General features: G+C 52.6%; 2 protein-coding genes across 19 annotated transcripts in view; both read left to right on the forward strand.

Moving 5' to 3' along the window:
• Positions 1-2,844, forward strand: part of LRRC27 (leucine rich repeat containing 27) — a 33,915-nt gene extending 31,071 nt beyond the window's left edge. For 4 of the 16 annotated variants that reach the window (XR_012650254.1, XR_012650252.1, XR_012650253.1 and 1 more), the window contains 3 exons: positions 37-109; positions 668-770; positions 878-2,844. Coding sequence is in view for 1 of the 16 variants with exons in the window: in XM_075027016.1 (XP_074883117.1) it covers positions 878-1,021 (144 nt within the window). In the remaining 15 variants the exon portion in view is untranslated. Of the gene's footprint in view, positions 1-36; positions 131-589; positions 771-877 lie in introns of all 16 variants that reach the window. The other 12 variants (XR_012650262.1, XR_012650259.1, XR_012650260.1 and 9 more) reach the window with 6 other exon arrangements.
• Positions 2,845-3,859: 1,015 nt separating this feature from the next.
• The window catches only part of PWWP2B (PWWP domain containing 2B), a 90,375-nt gene continuing 75,720 nt past the window's right edge, over positions 3,860-18,514 (forward strand). For 2 of the 3 annotated variants that reach the window (XM_075026658.1, XM_075026657.1), the window contains exons 1-2: positions 3,860-4,152; positions 12,279-13,932. In XM_075026658.1, the coding sequence (XP_074882759.1) occupies positions 3,968-4,152; positions 12,279-13,914 (1,821 nt within the window). In that variant the 5' untranslated portion in view covers positions 3,860-3,967 and the 3' untranslated portion in view covers positions 13,915-13,932. The remainder of the gene's footprint in view (positions 4,153-12,278; positions 13,933-18,514) is intronic. The other variant, XM_075026656.1, reaches the window with a different exon arrangement.

Raw genomic sequence — 18,514 nt, forward strand, 5'->3', positions numbered from 1 at the left:
ATTGTATTAGCTTAATTGTTTTCATTTTTTTTAAAGTTGTTTTAAAAAAGATATGTGGAATGGACCGTCAGGGGCCAAAGCCTGCAAAGATCTACTCATGGACTTCACTGTGAGCTTTTGCGTATGAAACGTGTGTAAACTTGGCACGATAATCTTAAAGTATTTTGGAACCCCCAAGGTTATGGTACTTTGAATATGACTGTATTGTATTCTATAGTACTCATAACATACAGAGCAGGAAAAAAATAACGTTTTAAAATCTGCAGTTGTATTTCTAAAAAGCAGAATATTTTCATGAAGACTTTTAAAAGCTTTACTGAATTTCCATCAACTTTCAAGTTTATTACAATTTTGTGAAATATCTAAGTGAATGAATATGAATCTTAATCTGGTAAAAAAATATATTTACATACCAATATTGAGTTGAGACTAATTCACAAATATATTTATTAGTAATAAGTTTAGTGGTACACGTAGTTACTGTTTATTACTTTCAAAATCTGTTGAGCTTTAATGCTTCCAGCTCTTTTATAATCGATAGCTTCTTTATTCCTACAAACTTACCTATGCATGTATTTGCTGTTTTCAGCTATTTTAAAACATGCACATATTTAAATGTGCATGGGACTGGAGATGTAAATCCTAGCACATTCTTATGCTTGCACAGGGTGTTGGACATGGTGGATGGACAAGGCAATTCAAGCGTGTAGTCTAGTTATAGTTTGTGTACGGCTTCATGTGTATACAAATGGAGGCTGCAGAAGGAGCAGGTAAATATCTGGCCCATTAGACATAAGCATTACTTTCTGTTCTTAATTACATATACTTCTATATCCATTCTTTATTTTTTGTTTGTTTGTTTTGTTTTAAATCCAAGGTGGAAGAGCTGCAGACCAAGCTAGCAAAAACAAAAGGGGGACTCCCTCTCCAGGAGTATTGTCTCACAGCCTTCCTGGGAGAGTTTCCACCTGACTCACCAAGAATGCAAACTCAAAAGATCTTTTCCAGTAGCAAATTCTGATCGCCTGGAATTGTTAAAGCGTGAAATGTTTACTTCACAAGAATGAGAATTATAAAAGCCTCCTCTTCTCACTTAGTCTTCCTGACTGCATTTGACAGTGTTAAACCTATAATGATAATCAATCTGCTTTAACTGACTGTAAAATGTGTTTCTTTTAGAAGATTTGTGGCACAGTGTTGTAGTGTTTTCTTCAGCCTCTCTGCACATTCTTCTCAAGCACGCTTCTATAGGCTGTGAAAATCCTATGAAAATAAAAATTCCAAAGTTGTCCCTAAGATTTGGAGCAGCCATTTGTAATTTTACTAAAACGAGGAACTGTGTACTCTTAGTTAACTAATTTCATGAATAACACATCTCTGGCCTTGCACTGTATGTCCTAGTCAAATCAGACCAGTCTGGGTTTTCAACACAAACACTGTGTTTAATGTTAAATCATAATGTTAGTTTTAAAGGTAGTCTTCAAATGTAGAATAACCTTGTTTGCATTTTACTGTCATGACAGCTGCGTCCTCCTCCTGGACAAGAGGAAGCAGGCAGGAGCCTTTCTCAGGGTGTCTGTACTTTGGTTGGGAGCCCTGCTGACATTTGGGAGCAGCAGAGCTGCCCCTTTGACACCTCGGTGCCTTTGCTGGGGCTCCTCGGATGCTGGCTGCAGGGAGAGTAGGGGATCAGAGAGCACAGGCAAACTAGATGTGATAACAACTGACCCTGAATCCCAGCAGAGTTGCTCCTTCGAGGTACGTGGAGCTACGCAGTGCTGAGACTGCAGTTACCAGGATGAGGTATGAGGAGCTTTTACCTTCTACTCCCCCAAAAGAGCGGCAGTACTTTGGAGAGGGCTTTATTACAGAAAAGCATTACAGGAGTTGAACCAGTGCCAGTGGTTTTCCAGTACCACAAGAGCCCTGGGAAGGGGGTCACGGTACGGAATTTAAAAAATAGCAAAGGTATTCCTCCCTCCCACGCTTTCTGTGTTCTCCCTCCGTCCCCACTGTCTCTGCTGTCCCCTGCCATCATCCTGTCACTTATCCTCCCGGGATAGCAGAGGTACCTCAGGTGGGTCTTGCCTCCACTTTCTGCAAAGCCTACATGCCTTAAAATGTTGGAAAGAAACAGTAACGCCACCGAACTGCTCTGTAGGGACGAAAGTGGCAGTGGTTGGCTGCCATCAGACCTGTCCCAGGGCTTCCTGTGCTCCATGCCCACCTCGCTGGCTCCGCTGGCCACCCAGAATTACACATCTTTGTGCTTCCTCATCTCATATGGGTTATTAACGAGGCTCGCTCAGCCAGTTCTGCTGCCACACAGATGGAAAGCTCAGAGCAGCTCCTTTAGGTTTGGTGCGCTTTTTCTGAATGGATACTATTACAGTGATGTTACTTTGATCCACTTTTGACAGTTTGCTTTGAATGTCTGTAATACGTGTGTGTCCACTGTTTCCATACTGGCAATTGTGCATTGATTTATTCTGTATCTTCCAAAATGATCTGCATCTGGCCCAAGTTATGTTCAGAGTCACTGGACTTAAAGAGTGCATGTGACAGTAGAAACTGCCTTAATAATTTCTGAAAGGTTTTGGAGGTAGACTTTCTGTAGAAGTGTATCGCCGTGTTTTGGAGGATGTTTCAAAAAAAATCCTTTTCCTTCTGAAAATCAGTACAGATATCTCTGATGACATTAGAACTTTCGTCTCTGCTTGCATGTTGCTCTCAAAGTATTTTCAAGGTTTTGCAGAAAGTCAAGGCTGCCTCAGAACTACAGCTTGTCCTGTCCTCTAGATATTGTAATTGCAACATTAAAAAGTTTCCAAAATAAATAATACCAATTCAGCTAAGGTTTTTTGGTTTTCTTATGCCATTTAGATTAACAGAGAACATAATGCATACTACTGTTCATGTGAGTAAACATTTATTAGCCCTTTTTGGCAGTAAAAATCCACCTCAGAGGTGCCTTAACACGTACGTTTTAGGTTTTTCGGACTTTCTACAAGCCTCAAAATTCACGTACAGGCGTTTCCAGAGCAGCTGGCCTTCCGCCGTGCCTCCCGCCCGCCATCGCGCTGTCCTCCAACGACGGAGACGCCAGGCGAGCCCTTCGGGGTTCCCAAAGGGGATGGCGGAAGCCGCCTCCGGACCCCCGCTCTCAGCCCCTCTGCTCGCCTCCGCTGTGCCCCCCGTGGGGTCACCCACCGCCGCCGCCTTCCCAAATCTGGCGTTTTCTCGCGCCGGTGGTGTGGCGTCGCGAGTCGCGCCGCCGAAGCGTTTCCAGCGCCAGCGTGTTTCCCCCCACCCCGGCCCGCGGACCGCCGGGCTGCCCAGCGCCGGCTCGTCCCTCCGCGGTGCGGGGGCTGCGGGCCGCGACCCCCGCGCTGCACCCCGCGGCCTTGTGTCCCGCCAGCCCGCCCCGCCCTGTGCCATGACGTAGCCCGTCGAGACGGTATCGCGTCGTTCTGATGACAAACGACCAGAGCGCGGGCTCTCCCCTGCCTCGGGGGACGACGACACGGGACGGGACTCCGGCCCACCGAAGGGCAGACCGGCGGCGGCCGCGAAAGCCGCCGCTGGGGCCCGGCCGGCCGGCAAAGGCGGAGGGTCCGCCCCGCTCCCCGCGGCCGCCAGGGGGCGGGCGGGGCCGGCCCGCTGCGCCCGGCCCCGCCCCTCCCGGCCCGGCCCCGCCCCTCCCGGCCCGGCACACGTGCGCGGCGGCCCCGCCCCGCGGCGCGGCAGGGCCCCGTCCGTCCGGCGGAGCGGGGGGGGGGGGGGGGAAGGACGACGCTGGGCCGCCCGCAGGCGCGGGGGCGGCGCCCTGACGTCACGCACCTACGGCAGCGGCGGCCGGGGCGCCCGCACCGTGAGGTCATCGCGCGGCGCGGCCCGGCCCGGCCCGGCCCGGCCCCAGCGGCCGCCGCCGGCGGGGGAGGGGAGCGGCGGCGGCAGCGGCAGCAGCATGGCCGAGGCGGCGGCGGCGGCGGTGGAGGAGGCGGCGGCGGCGGCGGGGGCGCCGCCGCTGTCGCCGCGGGTGGGCGCGTGGCTGCCGGTGCTGGTGGAGCAGATGGTGAACGACACGCTGGTGGTCACGCTGAGCTGCGGGGAGCGCCGCTTCACCGGCGTCCTGCTCGACTGCACCAAGAAGTACGGGCGGGGGGGGTGGCTGACGCCGGTCCGGGACTGCGGGGGAGCGGGGCCGGGGCCGGGCCGGGCCAGGGGGAGCGGGGCTGGCCCGGGGCGCGGCGGCCCGGCCGGGGTCGGAGGCCCCGCGCTGCCCCCGCCGCCGGCGGCGCTCGCCCTTTGTTCGCCCGGGGCGGCCCGGTACGGCGGGAACAAAGCGGCCCGGGGCCGCCCGCGGCCGGGAGCGGGGCCCAGACCGGCGGGGGGGGGCGGCGAGGGCGAGACCGGGACCGGGACCGGGACCGTCTCGCCGGCGGGGCCCACGGCGAGGGCCGGTGCGCGGTGCGGGCGGCCCCGGAGCCCCGCGTGGGAGGCTGGGCCGCCCGGCGCCGGCGGGCCCTTCCGCGGCGAGCGGCGAGGCTTCGCTACGGCCCCCGCCGGCTCTCCGAGGGGCCGCTGTCCTCGCCCACGGCCTGGGGCGAGCGCGTCCCTGTCCCCGGCCCCGCTCCCGCTCCCCCGCAGCGCCGCGTCCCGGCCGGTACCGGGGTGACCGCCCCCCGCCCCCGGCGCTGCGGGAACCCGCCGACCTGGCGCTGCGACCGCCCCCGCGCCGCCCGGTCGCCCTCGGGAGGAGGCTGCACCCGGCGGCTTTCGCCCGCTTTCTTCCCCGAGCTCCCCTCCTCCGGGCCGGCACGGCGGGCCCAGCCCTGCCCGCGGCTCCCCGGTGGCCGGCCTCCTGCCCTCCGTTAGAGCTGACCCGACGGCTCTGCCGCTCCGGTTGGCCGCGGCGAGGATCATTTCCCGGGGGGAATCTCGGGGTATCTGCCCTCCCTCCGGTGTCTCGCTTTGGTCTGCCGCAGACCCCGCGGCCCCCGTTCTCTGCGGCTGCGGGGCCGCGTCGCAGCGGCTCCGGAGAGGTCGGGGTCCCCTCTGGCACGGAGAGGGGCATCGCTCGAAACGAGGCGGGCGAGAGGCCCGTTCTTCCGAAGGATGGGAACAGTCGCGCGGCGGAGGCTTTATTTTGAAACGGCGCTAACTTTTAGGGCGTTTTTAAACGCACCGATGGTAGGTACGGCCGTCCCAAGGACTGGCGCGCCAAAGGCGGCCAGCTCTGCTCTGTGCTCTGCTGGAGTTGAGAAGAGGGGTTTGGTTTCTGTCTGCTCAATAAAGGAATTGTCAGGTTAGTGCTGGGTAGGAGTACAGCCAGCTTCACCTCTGCAGTTCTTCTTGGAAGATGTATGAAGCAAGACTTCTGAACTTAATTTTCATGGTTTATTTAGTTTCACATGGCTATCCTGGAAAATTGGAGCCAGATTTTCAAAAGTATTCAGGCATCTAACTCTATTAAGAGTCTATAAACCCTGCTTGGTGTCTAGTTCCAGCCAAAACAGTGAGCGGTAGGCATCTCTTCAGTCAGTTCAAAAAGCCGGCTGTCTCTGTCTTTTCACATTCCAGTTGTCCTCCTCCTCCTCTGTGACAATGTGCACTTCTTTACCTATTTTGTTTTTCCCTAACCATTCTCCATGATTTTCTTCTCTTCTCTTTTCTCCCTCTGTCCCCCGTGGATCCAAGAAACAACCAGACGGGTGTTTCCTCCTGGGCCTTAAGGTGCTTCTGGAGCCCGTCACTGGTAATGCTGATCTCTGCTGGGGTGGGAGGGTGGCAGGTGTCCCACGGTCCCCTCAGCAGTGGAATTATCTCTGAGGGCTGGTGCTCGTTCTGCTGCTGTCCCATCAATCGGGAGACCTGCGGCTCGGCTGGGGGCTGCCTGGACCTGCAGTGGGAATGCTGGAGCAGCGTCCTCCTTTCTGACTTGAAGTGGAACGGGGAGGGCAGAAAGAAGGGGTTTTGTTGTTGTGTTTCATCTCATGAGTGGGATAGTTGCCCCCATCTCCTCCCACCTGTGCCAGTAATTATTGTCTCTAATGATCAGGCTTGGCGAAAGGTGAGCTTTTGGATGGGCCCACCTGCCCCCAGTATTACAGAGGGATGGGATTGCTGCTCCCCCTCGTCACTTTAAAAGAAGCTAAAATCTTTGAGTGAGCCAGTTTTGTAGCCCATTGGTACGGTAGTGCTGCTTCAGGTAGCAAGATGGAAGGAAAAGTTGTGGGTGCCACCTGGCACTGCATTTTAACCCTCGCTGTAGGGCTGTGATGGAGCGGGAGCTCATCCTGCCTGGCTCTCTGGGAGCCCTGGGTGGAGATCTTCTCGGCTTCCACGAGTCTCTTGCAGCGCTGGGAGGAGAGCCTCTCCCCGTGGGGCCGGGGCCCAGGCGGCGGACCGGGAGGTCCCCCCGCTTTGGGTGTTGGGCAGAACTTGACAGCAGAGCAGCTGCTGGGGCCGCATCCCCTCCGCGGCGGTCCCTGGAGCTGGCTGGCCTGTGATGACAGCAGGGAGCCCGTGACGTGTACTGGCCAACGCGTGGCCGGGGAGCCGTGGCCTCTGGTTGTGGCTGGTCAGCAGGAAGGAAGCGTCGTGTGCGAGGCGAGCGCCTGGCTCCTGGTGGACCTTAGTGACTTCGGGTGAGCGTGGGGAGCAGGCTGAAAGCACCTGCTCCGCTGCAGCGACCCTAAATTTGGGATGTGGAGGGAAGAAGAGATATTGCTTATCGCATTAACAGCAGAATACAGGAGTCGGTCTGCCAGTGGTTGGACGGTAAAAGTCAAGATGTGTCCCAAAGGCAGCAGGAATTTGCCAGCTTGGTTCTGAACTTCAAAGGCCCCCAAACAAGTCCAAAACAGAGACGTGGCAGAGATGTTTTCCCTCCTCTCGCCTGTTGCCCTGCTGATGGAGCAGTGTCTCTCACTGCCCTGCGCGGGGGTTACCGCGTGCTCTGCCTGTACATCCCGGGCAGCAGTTGATGCCGGGCGGGCAGTGCTGCCCCACCGGAGAGAGGGGGCTGTGTGGGCGGTGGGATGGGACTGGCAGGAGAGGAGCAACCAGAGTGGGTTCTACAAAAAGAGGGGAGAACCCCAAAAGAGAGGGAAAGCCTGCGTGGTGGCTCTTTGGCTTTCTTTTGTGCTTTAAACTGTTCTTAGCATTACAGAGGGGATGAGTCTGTTTTATTTCTCCTAAAATGTAGTGAGTGACATGGGGAGCTGAGCGGGAGGCAGGCCTGCAAGCCCGAGCGCCCAGACAGCCAGGAGATCCCTTTCCGTCCAGGTCCTGGCTGTCGGACTCCCGTTATTTTAGCCACAAAGAAGCAGGCGCAGGTTTGAACCCGAAACCGCCTGCCCGGCTGTGCGGGGGCTCGGCCTGCGGGCAGCTTGCGTGGGAAGCAGGAGCGGCTGTGGGCAGGAGCCTGCCTGCCTGCTTCCTGCCTGCCTGCAGCCTGCCTTCTCCCCTGTGCCTTTGGGAACAGTGGGATGTAGTTAAAAACGCATGCTTGGCTTCTCCAATAGCTGTGGAATTGTGTGAAGAAAGAACAGTTATTGCCTTCCTACAGGCATCCCTTTTTGACCGCAGCCTAGATAGCACGTGCAGCAAGCACCAGCACTTATTATCGAGTGACTGGCCGTTATGCGCTTCTAGTAAGCGTGCTCTTCTAGACAGTAAGCTACCTAGTGTCCGTGCTCATGAGGAGGTTGAAATGCATTCTGACTGCAGTTAGAGTGGTTTTGATAACAAGACTTGGCAATTTTATTGCAACTGAACTTACAATTAGTTGTTTTTTTTTTAAATTATGCATATGTATAAATCGGAGGACGGTGTCCTCTGTTCCAAGCAGAGGTTGGATTGAGGTAACTTAGTCCATTTGGCTACAACTGCCCCAGAAAGGGGGATTCCAAACAGGGCGAAGTCACATCCCGCGGTATTTCCTGATGCTTGTAATACCTGCACATGCACTCGTGCCCCTAACCCACAAATTCAGGCACCTTCATCTCAGTCGGATGGGTTTAGATACGCAGAATCAATAGTGACAGTAAGCAGCTAGAAGAGATACATTAACTACATCCGAATTTGTGCAGAAAAAGTCTGGGGGATGTAGGGAAAGCTAGTGAAATTGCTGTTTCTTGTTGTGGTAAAAAGTGAGCTTCTCCTGGACAGTGAGTGAAGTGTGTCAGATGAAACCTTTCTTGTTCTGCAGTGGGTGGAAAGGCACTGGAGCTAAATCCTCTTACGAGGAGCTGTGCCTGCGTGGAAGGCGGCTTCAGGCTGGGTGCGGGGGGAGCACCGGAGGCTGCGGGCATGGCAGCTGGCTAACGCTCTCCAGGGGTAGGACTTGCTCGCTTTTAGTTGGACTTCCCACGGCTGAAGGAGCTGAGTCTTTCAGTACATCCCCATCAGGAGCGCCTAGTGTGGAGGGATAGAGAAACCGAAAGCAGCCTTGGGTGATGGCGGTTGTTCGCTCGTGCTGAACAGGCGCTGCTGGCGCCTGGCGATACGGTGACAAGATAAGAGATATCTGTGCATGGCTTCTCTGGAGCTGTTTTCCTTCCCCCTGTGCCTGAGAAGTAGGGCTGGGTTGCATGTAGTCTCGCGGGCAGGTGGGCGAGATGGCAGAACTCTTCTTACCCCTGCCCAGAACTGGCACGGTAGGCAGGCTGGAAAAGGGACAACTCCTTAGCAAAACTGCTTTCCTGGCCTTCGGAGACACTTCCAGTATGAAGGAAAAGAACTAGGGACCCCTCGGGAGCAAGCACATCCATCACCCATGCGCCCTGGCTGTGGTGGCGTGCCGGGGCACCCGTGCGGTCACCTCGTGGTGGGGGGGCACGCGCAGGTTCCTGGTGTCCTGGCTGGAGCCGGAGGTTCTGCTGGAGGAGCGGCAGGGGCTGTAACTGACCACGGCTGCCCTCGCTGTCCGCCTGTAAGAGCTCCCGGTCCAGGGAGCGCGGCTGCGGCATGAGGTGCGGGGTGCCCTGCTGAAGGTCCCCGAGGTGGGGACCCTTGTGAGCACTGGCAGGGAGAGGAGGGAGCCTGCGAGCTCCCTCCGTGCCGCCGGGTCCCAAGCCCAGAACCGGGTGGGAAGGACTTAATCCACAAAGTCAGCACGCCTGGCTGCGTTTCTGCCAATGCCCGGCACCCCGTGGTATGGCCGTGCAGAGCGCGGCTGTCCCCGCTGCTGTTGGGTACCGGCGTAGGAGCAGTCCTGCCGCACCGGTGTGCCGCAGCAGGATTTTCGTCTGCCCCTGGCCGGCCGTGGCCCTCCCTGACAGAGCCGATACCTGGCCACGTGGAAGCCGCTGCCGTCGAAAACGAATCTTAAGCTGCCTTGCTGTTCAGCCTGGCAGTTTGTGCGATCCTCAGACGAGGCAGGTGGTGTATTTTCTCTCAGACCGCTGGTGCTACGGCATCTTTGGACTGAAGAGCTGCTGAGCTGGTGCCCTGGTACAGGGTGACGACCGAGTCTGGGTGAGGAGTCCCTGCCCGGGGGGCTCATTCTGATCGTCTGGGGCTTTTTCCTTCTATTTTTGTAGCAAGTCTAAAACAGCAGGATCCCAGCCCGAAAGGCTTCTGGTTAAAACGGCTCAACAGCCGCTGCGCTTCTCCGAAGCCCTTGTCACGAGCTGCCCCCGCGGTGCAGGCGTGTGCCCTGGTGTCCCCACCGGGCAGAGCGGGAGGGCTGCCGAGGGCCCACGGCTGCTCCCAGCGCCGCGGCGGTTTGGGCTAGCCTTAGTCCAGGGCCGTGCGACGGCAGCGGGGCATGGGTACCCGAGCACGGGCACGCTCGTTTCTTGCCCGGCTGCGCTCCCCAGGGAGGGCATCGACCCGCACGCTGCCATGGGGCCGGGGTCTGCGGGAGCGCGTTCCTGCGGCCAGGTGGGCTGTTTCAAACCTAGCGGGGTTATGACTTGCGCGTACGTTAACTTTACGAGCGTAAATCATGCCGTGAAGTTAACCTTTGAGTGCTTCGCTTCTGCCAAGCGAGAAGCTTCGTGCCGCGCCGGATCCTCGGGAAGGAGGTGGATTTGGTGGACCTGCCTGCTCGCTTGCCTGCTCGGAGCCAGGCTGTGGAGAGCAGACAGGATCCGGGCTTGCCTGCAGGAGCAGAGGGAGCTGGGCTTGCGTCCATGCGAGGAACAGAAAACTTGTCCAATTTTCTGGTGTGACCAAATTGTACAATCTCATTGCACAAAACAACCAAAATTTATAGCCAAAGCTTCGGAAATGATATCACTTTCAATTGTTTTATGAATGATGCTGACATCTTTGGCTGTACAAACTGTACTTGCGTTCTTGGTTATCGTTTGAAAGACACCTACATTCTCAGTTGTCTCTGTTTAAAAAAAAACTCTTGGAACAAAAACACTGTGTTCCAAATTATGTGGTTTCAACAGCTTAATCCTCTTGACTCGCTAGCATTTGAACTAGGAGCTTCCCAGTTAAACTAAACTGTCGTCTAAACAGCAAGTTCTTGCACTCTTATTCTTTGAATAATAGGAAAGGACTTTTCAGAGTCCAGATAACTCAGTGGTTCTTTTTATTTCAGAGAAGGGTAGTGACTTGGTACTGGAATCAGATTAATTCCCGCTTGCTTAGTTTATGCAAGCTTTATTTTTAAACTTGGTGGGAGTCTTCATGGAAATCAGGTGAGAGAGAGAGACAGTCTTTAGTTGTCTGAGAAAAGGATAATGAAGCCGGTGAATTAGAGCCATATTAAATGGGATCCGTGTTCCCCATTCTCCTGTGATCTGCTTAAAAAGCCCTGCTCTTTTTTGTCTCTGATCTCGGATGGTTCATGGCCTTTGGTAACGCTGCTTTCTGCTGGTGCTCCTGGGAAGGAGACACCTCCCTGCCTGTGCCTGCTGAGGGGAAGGGACGTTTTTAGGGTCCTTCCCGCAGCAAAGCAATGCAGCCCGAGGGCAGAGCTGGGGACGGTGCTGGGAGCCAGGGTGCCTGGGTGGAAGGAGGAGGATCCTCTCCATCGGCAAACCCGCGGCGGTGACTTTGTGCTTCTCTTGACGAGGGGATGTGTGGCTGAGTGGGTGCCTTCAGCTTCTCTTCAGTGCCCTTCTGCATAATGGTTGCCAAAGTCCTTCTCCCTGTAACACCACTAAGAAATTCCTCCCTTGCTAGTGGTTGGAAGGAGAATGATGGCTAGCGAGGAGGAGAATGGGAAATGTAGCATCCTAAACTAAAACTAGTGTTTGGTCTGTAACTGTTCTCCATCTCTTTGTGGCTTCCTAGTGGCTCACCTATACAGCATTTTGTTGTTGTTAAAAAAGCTGTAACAATTCATTGATGGTGTACTCACTACAGAAGTATCTCTGGAAAGCCAAGACAGTGACCATTGCCGGTTCTGAGTCACTGTTTCAGGGCAAATATTTGTCCAAGTGCTGTGTTAGCATAATATTTCTAATGTCAGGCCAAGGGCATAAATTCTGGTGCAGAAACCCAGAGATGTGAATCGCAGTTGTGAGTTTCAGTGTTTCAGAGGATTTGCTTTTGCCAATACGCATGCAAGATATTGTATCCAGACTTTGGTAGCCTGTAATGAGACTTGGCATTGAACAATAGTACATCATGATTCTTAATCTTGCTATTCTGAAGTAGTAGTGTATTCCTTATTATAACAAATAAAGTCATATATGGAAGAGACCAGGGGCAGAGGAACAGAGCTGTGTACTGGTGTACCTGTGGCTTGAAAGCACAAGTAATCCATCCCAGTCAAGATGCTCAGATTTTGAAAGAGAAGCTGAAAAATCAGCTGTGCAAGTACTGTGTGAAGAAAGGAAGTTTAATAGCTCCCAGAAGGCTTGCATAATCTGTATCATAGCGCTCCTCGTGGCTTTACCAGCCTGCTGATAAAACAAACTGCTTTGCATGATAAAGCTTAAAACTTCTTAGAGCAAAACTTTTTGCAAGAGTTCATGGAAATAGAGATTCTGATCTCGGTGCCTTTTCTGGCAGAAGAGTAGGACACCTTTCCTAAATTTTGAAATGCTAGTATTTTTTTCAGTGGCAGAGTTGGCTGCCTTGTCTTAAAAGTCAAGGGAAAATGTTGCGTTCTTAGTATGTTGAAGTTGTGGGAGCAGTTGGCTTTTTTTTTGGTTGTGTTTTTTATTGTGGTTTGTTTGGGGTTTTTTGTTGTTGTTTGTTTTTAAGAAACTAGCATGTTTGTTATGCATAGTTTTCCCAGAGAAGCACCTTTCAAACATCCTGACTCTTTGTCTCTTTCCCTCCCTGTCCTTCTCACCCCATTTTAGGTCCGGATTGTTTTGTCTCCCATCCTCCTTTCCCAAGCATGAGGACCCTCCCGCTGACACTTGCGCTAACGGAGTTGCTGATGGCGGAGATGCTGTGCAGGGCGAGACAGAGCCGCAGTCTGCTGGTGAAAAGCCTCCCAAAGGAAACAGTGATGAGCAAGTACCCCCCCTCCTGCCTCCCCCACCGCCTGGCAGCCTTCCTCCTTACCCCCCCTACTTCGAGGGAGCTCCGTTTCCCCGTCCGCTATGGCTACGGCACACGTACAACCAGTGGGTTCCTCAGCCACCGCCACGGACTATAAAGAGGACGAGGAGGCGTTTATCACGGAATAGAGACCCGGGAAGGCTTATCATGAGCACTATCAGGCTACGGCCAAGACAGGTGCTCTGTGAGAAGTGTAAAAACACTCTGAACCCCGAGGATGCAAACACAGCTAGGCAGAACGCTAAAACCAGGAGGAAGCTGAGCATTCAGGACAAAGAGCAGAAAAAACACAGTGAGTCCGACTACATGGAGAAAAGGAACAAAAGAGAAAAGAGAGAGGATGACAAGTTTTCTGGGGAACTAGTACATCGAACGCCAGTTATAAAAATATCCTACAGTACTCCACAAGGGAAAGGCGAAGTCGTAAAAATCCCTTCCCGGGTTCATGGCTCAGTGAAACCGTTTTGTCCAGAGCGAATATTGCAGAACGGAGGAGAGGACCAAGAGGAGACCAGAGACTCTGAACGGTGTCGAGAAACCAAATGTTTAATGGACAAGTCAGCAGGCAGCCAGCTTGCTTCCATTCCAAAACTGAAGCTTACGCGGCCGGTGCATTCCAGTGCGGATGTCCCACCCCCAAAGATACGGCTGAAGCCCCATCGCATAAATGATGGTCAGAGTGTTTCAATTTATAAGGCAGAACTTATTGACGAAATAAATGTCCTTCAGAGCAGCAGGGAGTCCAATCCTGGCGCATTTTACAATGATGAATCCACAGACAGAAGTTTAGCTGAGATATCTTCAGGGAGTTCAGGTGAAGATGATGACTTTAAAAGATTTCCCCAGGGTAAAGATGGGCATGATAACTTGGCTTTCCTTATGAATTATCGTAAAAGAAAAGCCGATTCTTCTAGTTTATCGGTGTGTAGTAATGACAGTCTAGACGAATCCAAGTCTTCTAGTTCAGAAGTAACATCACCAGAAATGTGTGACTTTTTGCCTGGTGATGATGCATCCGTCTCTTCATCTTCAAAAGATGAGCGTAAAATTGTGCCACCACTAACAGTTAGACTGCATACCCAAAGTGTGTCTAAATGTGTCACAGAAGATGGAAGAACTGTTTCAGTGGGGGATATTGTTTGGGGTAAAATTCATGGTTTTCCATGGTGGCCAGCACGTGTTCTTGACATAAACCTTAGTCAGAAGGAAAACGGAGAACCTTCGTGGCGAGAAGCTAAAGTATCATGGTTTGGTTCTCCAACGACTTCATTCTTATCTGTTTCAAAACTCTCTCCTTTCTCTGAATTTTTCAAACTGAGATTTAATCGCAAGAAGAAAGGGATGTATCGGAAAGCTATCACAGAAGCTGCAAAGGCAGTAGAGCATCTGACTCCAGAAATAAGAGATCTCTTAACACAGTTTGAGACATAACTTTGCCTCCAGTATCAGGTGAGTGCTTGCTGGACTAATGCTTCCTATGAAAAACCTCCTTGTGTTTTTTAATCTACGTTCCACTGTTTGTTTGCATTTGTTTTCCCATAAAAACTGAGGTTGGCAATTGTTAAACCTAAGTGCTTGGCTGTTAGTTGGTGGTGGTAATTTCAGAGGTGATAAGAACCTTTAGTTCCAAACCTTTGGGGGGACCATGGGAGTTGGAGCCCCTACTCCCAGAGGGGAGTACAAAGCAGCTGACATTGTGAGGAAGCAAGCATCGCTTGTTCAAAGAGCTAATAAAATGGTAGTCATGTATTAGCACTGTTTACAGCTGGGATGTGGCAAGTATTGAGGATACTTCATTTGCGTCAAAACTCATCCTGTCTGGCTGGAGGGCTAATAGGTCTGAGACTTTATGTTTCTTTGAAATATCTTTTGGTTCAAAGAACTAAAACTCTTCTTGGAACTGAGATTATATTTATCATACCTAGGTACCGATGCCCAGCAGTTACCCATAACAATAAAGGGCCCTTGGAGGCCCTTTGCTCCCCTATGGTTTCTCCGACCCCTCTGGTATGGATTTCTTATGAAGGCGCTTTCTTTATGGCTCTTCAAAATGATTGTACTAAAAGCTGTCTTTAACTGGGAAACAGTATTTCAATATTTCTCACAGCACTTGAGGTTTGGCTTGTGTCTGAAATGTCAGTGCATTGCTGGGGAATGGCCTGGATCATCAAATTAAATTATTTTGGGCTTCACCTGCAACCTCTTGGTTTGAGGACATAAGGTGGGAACATAAACGTGGGAACTGATTCTTTGTAATGCCTCCACATTTTGCTTTTACTGGAGGGGGATAGTACTCCCTTTCTCATCAAACAGCCAAAACCTTGCCCAGGATCAAAATTTGGTACCTAAAAATACAGGATGCGGTGTGATTGGGATTGGAAATACCATCTGTAATTCCAGTTGATGCTGCCTACTACACTGCCCCCAGTGAAGTCCATGGGAAAAATCCAGCAACTTGAATAAGATCTAGAATCATTTCACAACCTCCCAGTCGTCACTATCTGGACAAGACCTCATCTGTGATACTGTTAAACAAGGGGAGGGATTAACTTTTTGTCTGAAAACCATGACTAATCATGAGGAAGAGTCTTGTTGTCAAAGCTCTTGCTTTATACGGTGTGGTTCATTATGTTGTCCCCTAAATTTTTCTGCTCTTTTTCATGCTAGAAGGACCGTGTGTATGCAGGCCGGTACTACTCCTGCTGTAGACTGTCTGTTCTTCTCTAAGCTACTGTAATGCAGTGGGACTACGATGGTCAGTGGTCATGTAATCCTGAGGGGGGAAGAAGGATATTTTTTTTTTTCGTACCCTCTGTCATGCTTGAGCATGATGAAGGACTTGCTTTGCTTGAGTTATTCCATCTCAGCAAGCCTGGCTGCAGTAAATAATCAGAGCGTGGCATATTCATCCTGTGTGCTCAAGGTGTCTGGATGACTGGATGCTCGAGCAAGTAAAGATGTATAACTGCAGCAGCAGCATTTAAGCTTCATCCTTGATCTTGCCCCTTCAAATGCTGCTCAACTCTGGCTAAAGCCTTTATTATATCAAGAGCGTTTGGATTGGACCCAAATTCCTATTAGCTAGATCTGGAGTATAAATAAACCTGATGCCCAGAATACACTGTCCTCGCCAGTGAAAGAACTATGGTCAAAATCCATCGCTCCTGTACGAATAGTGCTCTATTTAAAGGAGCAGGAAAGCTTCATCCTTCTTCTGAACTGTCTTCACTGTGTTTGTATGTGCAGTTTCGGACAGCTTTAGCAGAATGTATGTTGTCACTGTTACTGACAGCTCTCGTTGCTGTTTGAGCTTTGGGTGGGCTGGTGTGCCATATCTGATGGCTTCTGGGCAGGAGAAGGGGCAGGGAGAAGAAGCACCTAATTCTTCAGATCAGTCAGACTGGCCATGCCAGTCAGTCCATGTGGAGTAGGAAAGCATGTGGCCAAGAGGAGCTCAAAGTCCAGACCTGGAAGTCAGAATGGGAGGATGTTTGCCCAATGACACGTTAGCCGAAGGAAAATGCTGCCTGTTCTTACCAGTAGGACCACTGCAGGTGTGGTGCTAATGGTAAGACCTGGCCACAAGATGCAGAGTGAAAGGCTGTAGGGCAGGGCGTCAAGAAGGAAAAGCAGCACTTGCTCCAGAGGAGACCTGGGTTATTGCAGACGTGGTGAGTATCTGAGCTGTAGGTACGGAGCAGAAGGGGTGGAGTGGGTCTGTAAATTGGGGGAAAGAAGAACATGTTGAGAATGATAAGAAAATGATGGGATGGGCTGGATTAGACCAGACCCTTCCCTCCCTCTGTATTCTTTGGCCAAACCTCTGCGTGTATATATGGGTATATAGACATATTTAACGCATATAGCCATTTCATTGGCCTCCTTCAGCTGGCTTTCCACAGATGATTTTCTATCTTACATGTGTCTTAAGGTGAGCTGCCAACACCATCTGCCAGTCTGGAGATGACATGATAGTTGGATGAACAACTGCAGTTGCTCAAACCTAGAAAAGCAGAACAAAACAACTTCCAATGTTCTGCATGTCACGTTTACTTAGATTCCTGATTAGACCAGCATGTGTAGTGTTTTGATACATCCCTTCTAAAACAACTCCTTATTTCGGAGACTTGCCCTGCACCTAATTCTCTCTGTTCAGGAGGACTGCATTTTATTGTTTCCCTTGAATTTCCCTAAAGTAGAACTGAAATGTTTCCATCAGTTGCTCATCAACTGTTCTTTCTTGAAAGGCATAACTTAAGTTTTCACTAATGTCTGCAATTCCTGAGTCTTAGGACCACAATGACGCTTGAGCTACAGTGAAATATCTGAAAGCTTTGAGGCCTTTTCAAGGCGGTACAACGTGGTATCTGTTTAAGTAGTTTCTAAGAGCAGGCATCTGACTGGTTACGTTGCACGTTGCCGCTGTACAATCCGTCGTGCTGACGCTTCACCATCAGCTGCGCGGGGGCTTGTTATCGTTAGCACCGAACAAGAACAAGAGTCCAAGAGGTGCCTTCAGCAGCAGCACTTAGCTAACGTCGCTTGTGCTAATCCTGGGCACAGCAGAAGTGTGTGACTGTTGACACTTTCTGTTGTGAAACTTCCCGTCTTCTGGCATGTGACGCTGTTCTGCAAAGCATGGAGGGTAGTTACTGGAAAAAACGTACAAACAATTCAGGTAATTTGTGGATGCACATGAAACTGGAAGCAAATGGATTTTTTTTTTTAAACTTGGTTTGGGTTGGAAAAGCTGGTATGATCACTTTGTGTTTTTATTTTTTGTCCTTGTACTTTTTTTTGCAAAGAATATACTTTATTAAAACCCTGTCATTAACTGACTAGTAAAACAAGGTTTCTGGGAAAACAGCAGGCAGACTAGCAGCCCTTAGAACTCAAATTTGTAAGACACTCTGGGTTTAGAGTAGTGCCGGAAGAAAAGGGCCCACTCAGCATCTTCTCACGCTGCTTTGTAGCTTCTGCTTGTGTGTCACGTACAGAGAGCCGCTGCGCACGCTGCCCGTGCCGCGGAGATGTCTGCGCCGTAGCTGGGCGCTCGGCGAGTTATTCCTACCTGGTTTTAAAGCACTAGGCGCTGGCTCACCGCTGCTCGTCGTGCTTTTGTGACCGCAGACCTCTGTTAGCAGCAGGCGGCTGTGACCAGACCCAAGGCCCCGGCAGCGCCGGGGTGACGGACGGTGTTACTTCCCCGCCGACCCTGACCGGCTGGTACGCCGGGTCCGCACGCCGTCTCGGCAGCCTGATCCGGCACGGTGGGAGCCGGGACGCGGCCCGATCCCTCGCCGTGGCTGCCTTGAGCGCAAGGCGTGAGGAAGGCAGTCGCCCCTATCCCAGAGGGAAGGACGTTTGCCTTTCTCTTAAGGAAGGCCCGTCCGAGGGCCGGCACGCCGGAGCAGCGCTCGCTGGGGCTGCGCCGTCGCGTGTGCTGCTCCTTGGGATCGCTGCGGCCGCTCGCCGCCCTCCCTGCTGCCCGTGGCTGAGAGCTGAAGAGGCGGCCCGCCGAAGAGGGGTCCTGGCGCGGCAGAGACGCGGCCGGAGGGTCCGGGGGGCACGGCTCGGCACGCTGCCGCGCGCGCCGGGAGAAGGCCAGAAGAAGCTGAGCCTGATGTTCGGGGAGTCGCGACGGTGTCGCCGGGGATGGACATCTCCAAGCCGTTGTTTGGGTGGACGTCTCCAAGCCCGGGGCGGTGCTGAGCTGCCGGTGGGAAGCGGTGGCTGCAGCGGTGGCTGCCCGCGCAGCTGAGCTCCCGATGGGCGAGGGGCAGCCCGCCCTCCACGCCGTCCTCGTGGAGGTGGCTTCGCTTCCCCCGCGTTCCTGCGGCTTCCCGCCCCGCTTCCCTGTGTAACCGCCTGTGAGGCTGCGCTGCGGGCCTGGTTGGGTGCTCGTCATCCGTCACCCATTTTGGCTGCAGGACTCTTGTCGCCGGAGTTGTTCCAGACGGTCAGAAAGTCTTCTGAGAAACGGAGGTGTTGCCCGCGGCGTGCCGAGCATGTGTGTCTCAGCAGGGGCAGT

This window comes from Buteo buteo, chromosome 4 (genome assembly GCF_964188355.1).
Source record: "Buteo buteo chromosome 4, bButBut1.hap1.1, whole genome shotgun sequence".
Lineage (NCBI taxonomy): Eukaryota > Metazoa > Chordata > Aves > Accipitriformes > Accipitridae > Buteo > Buteo buteo.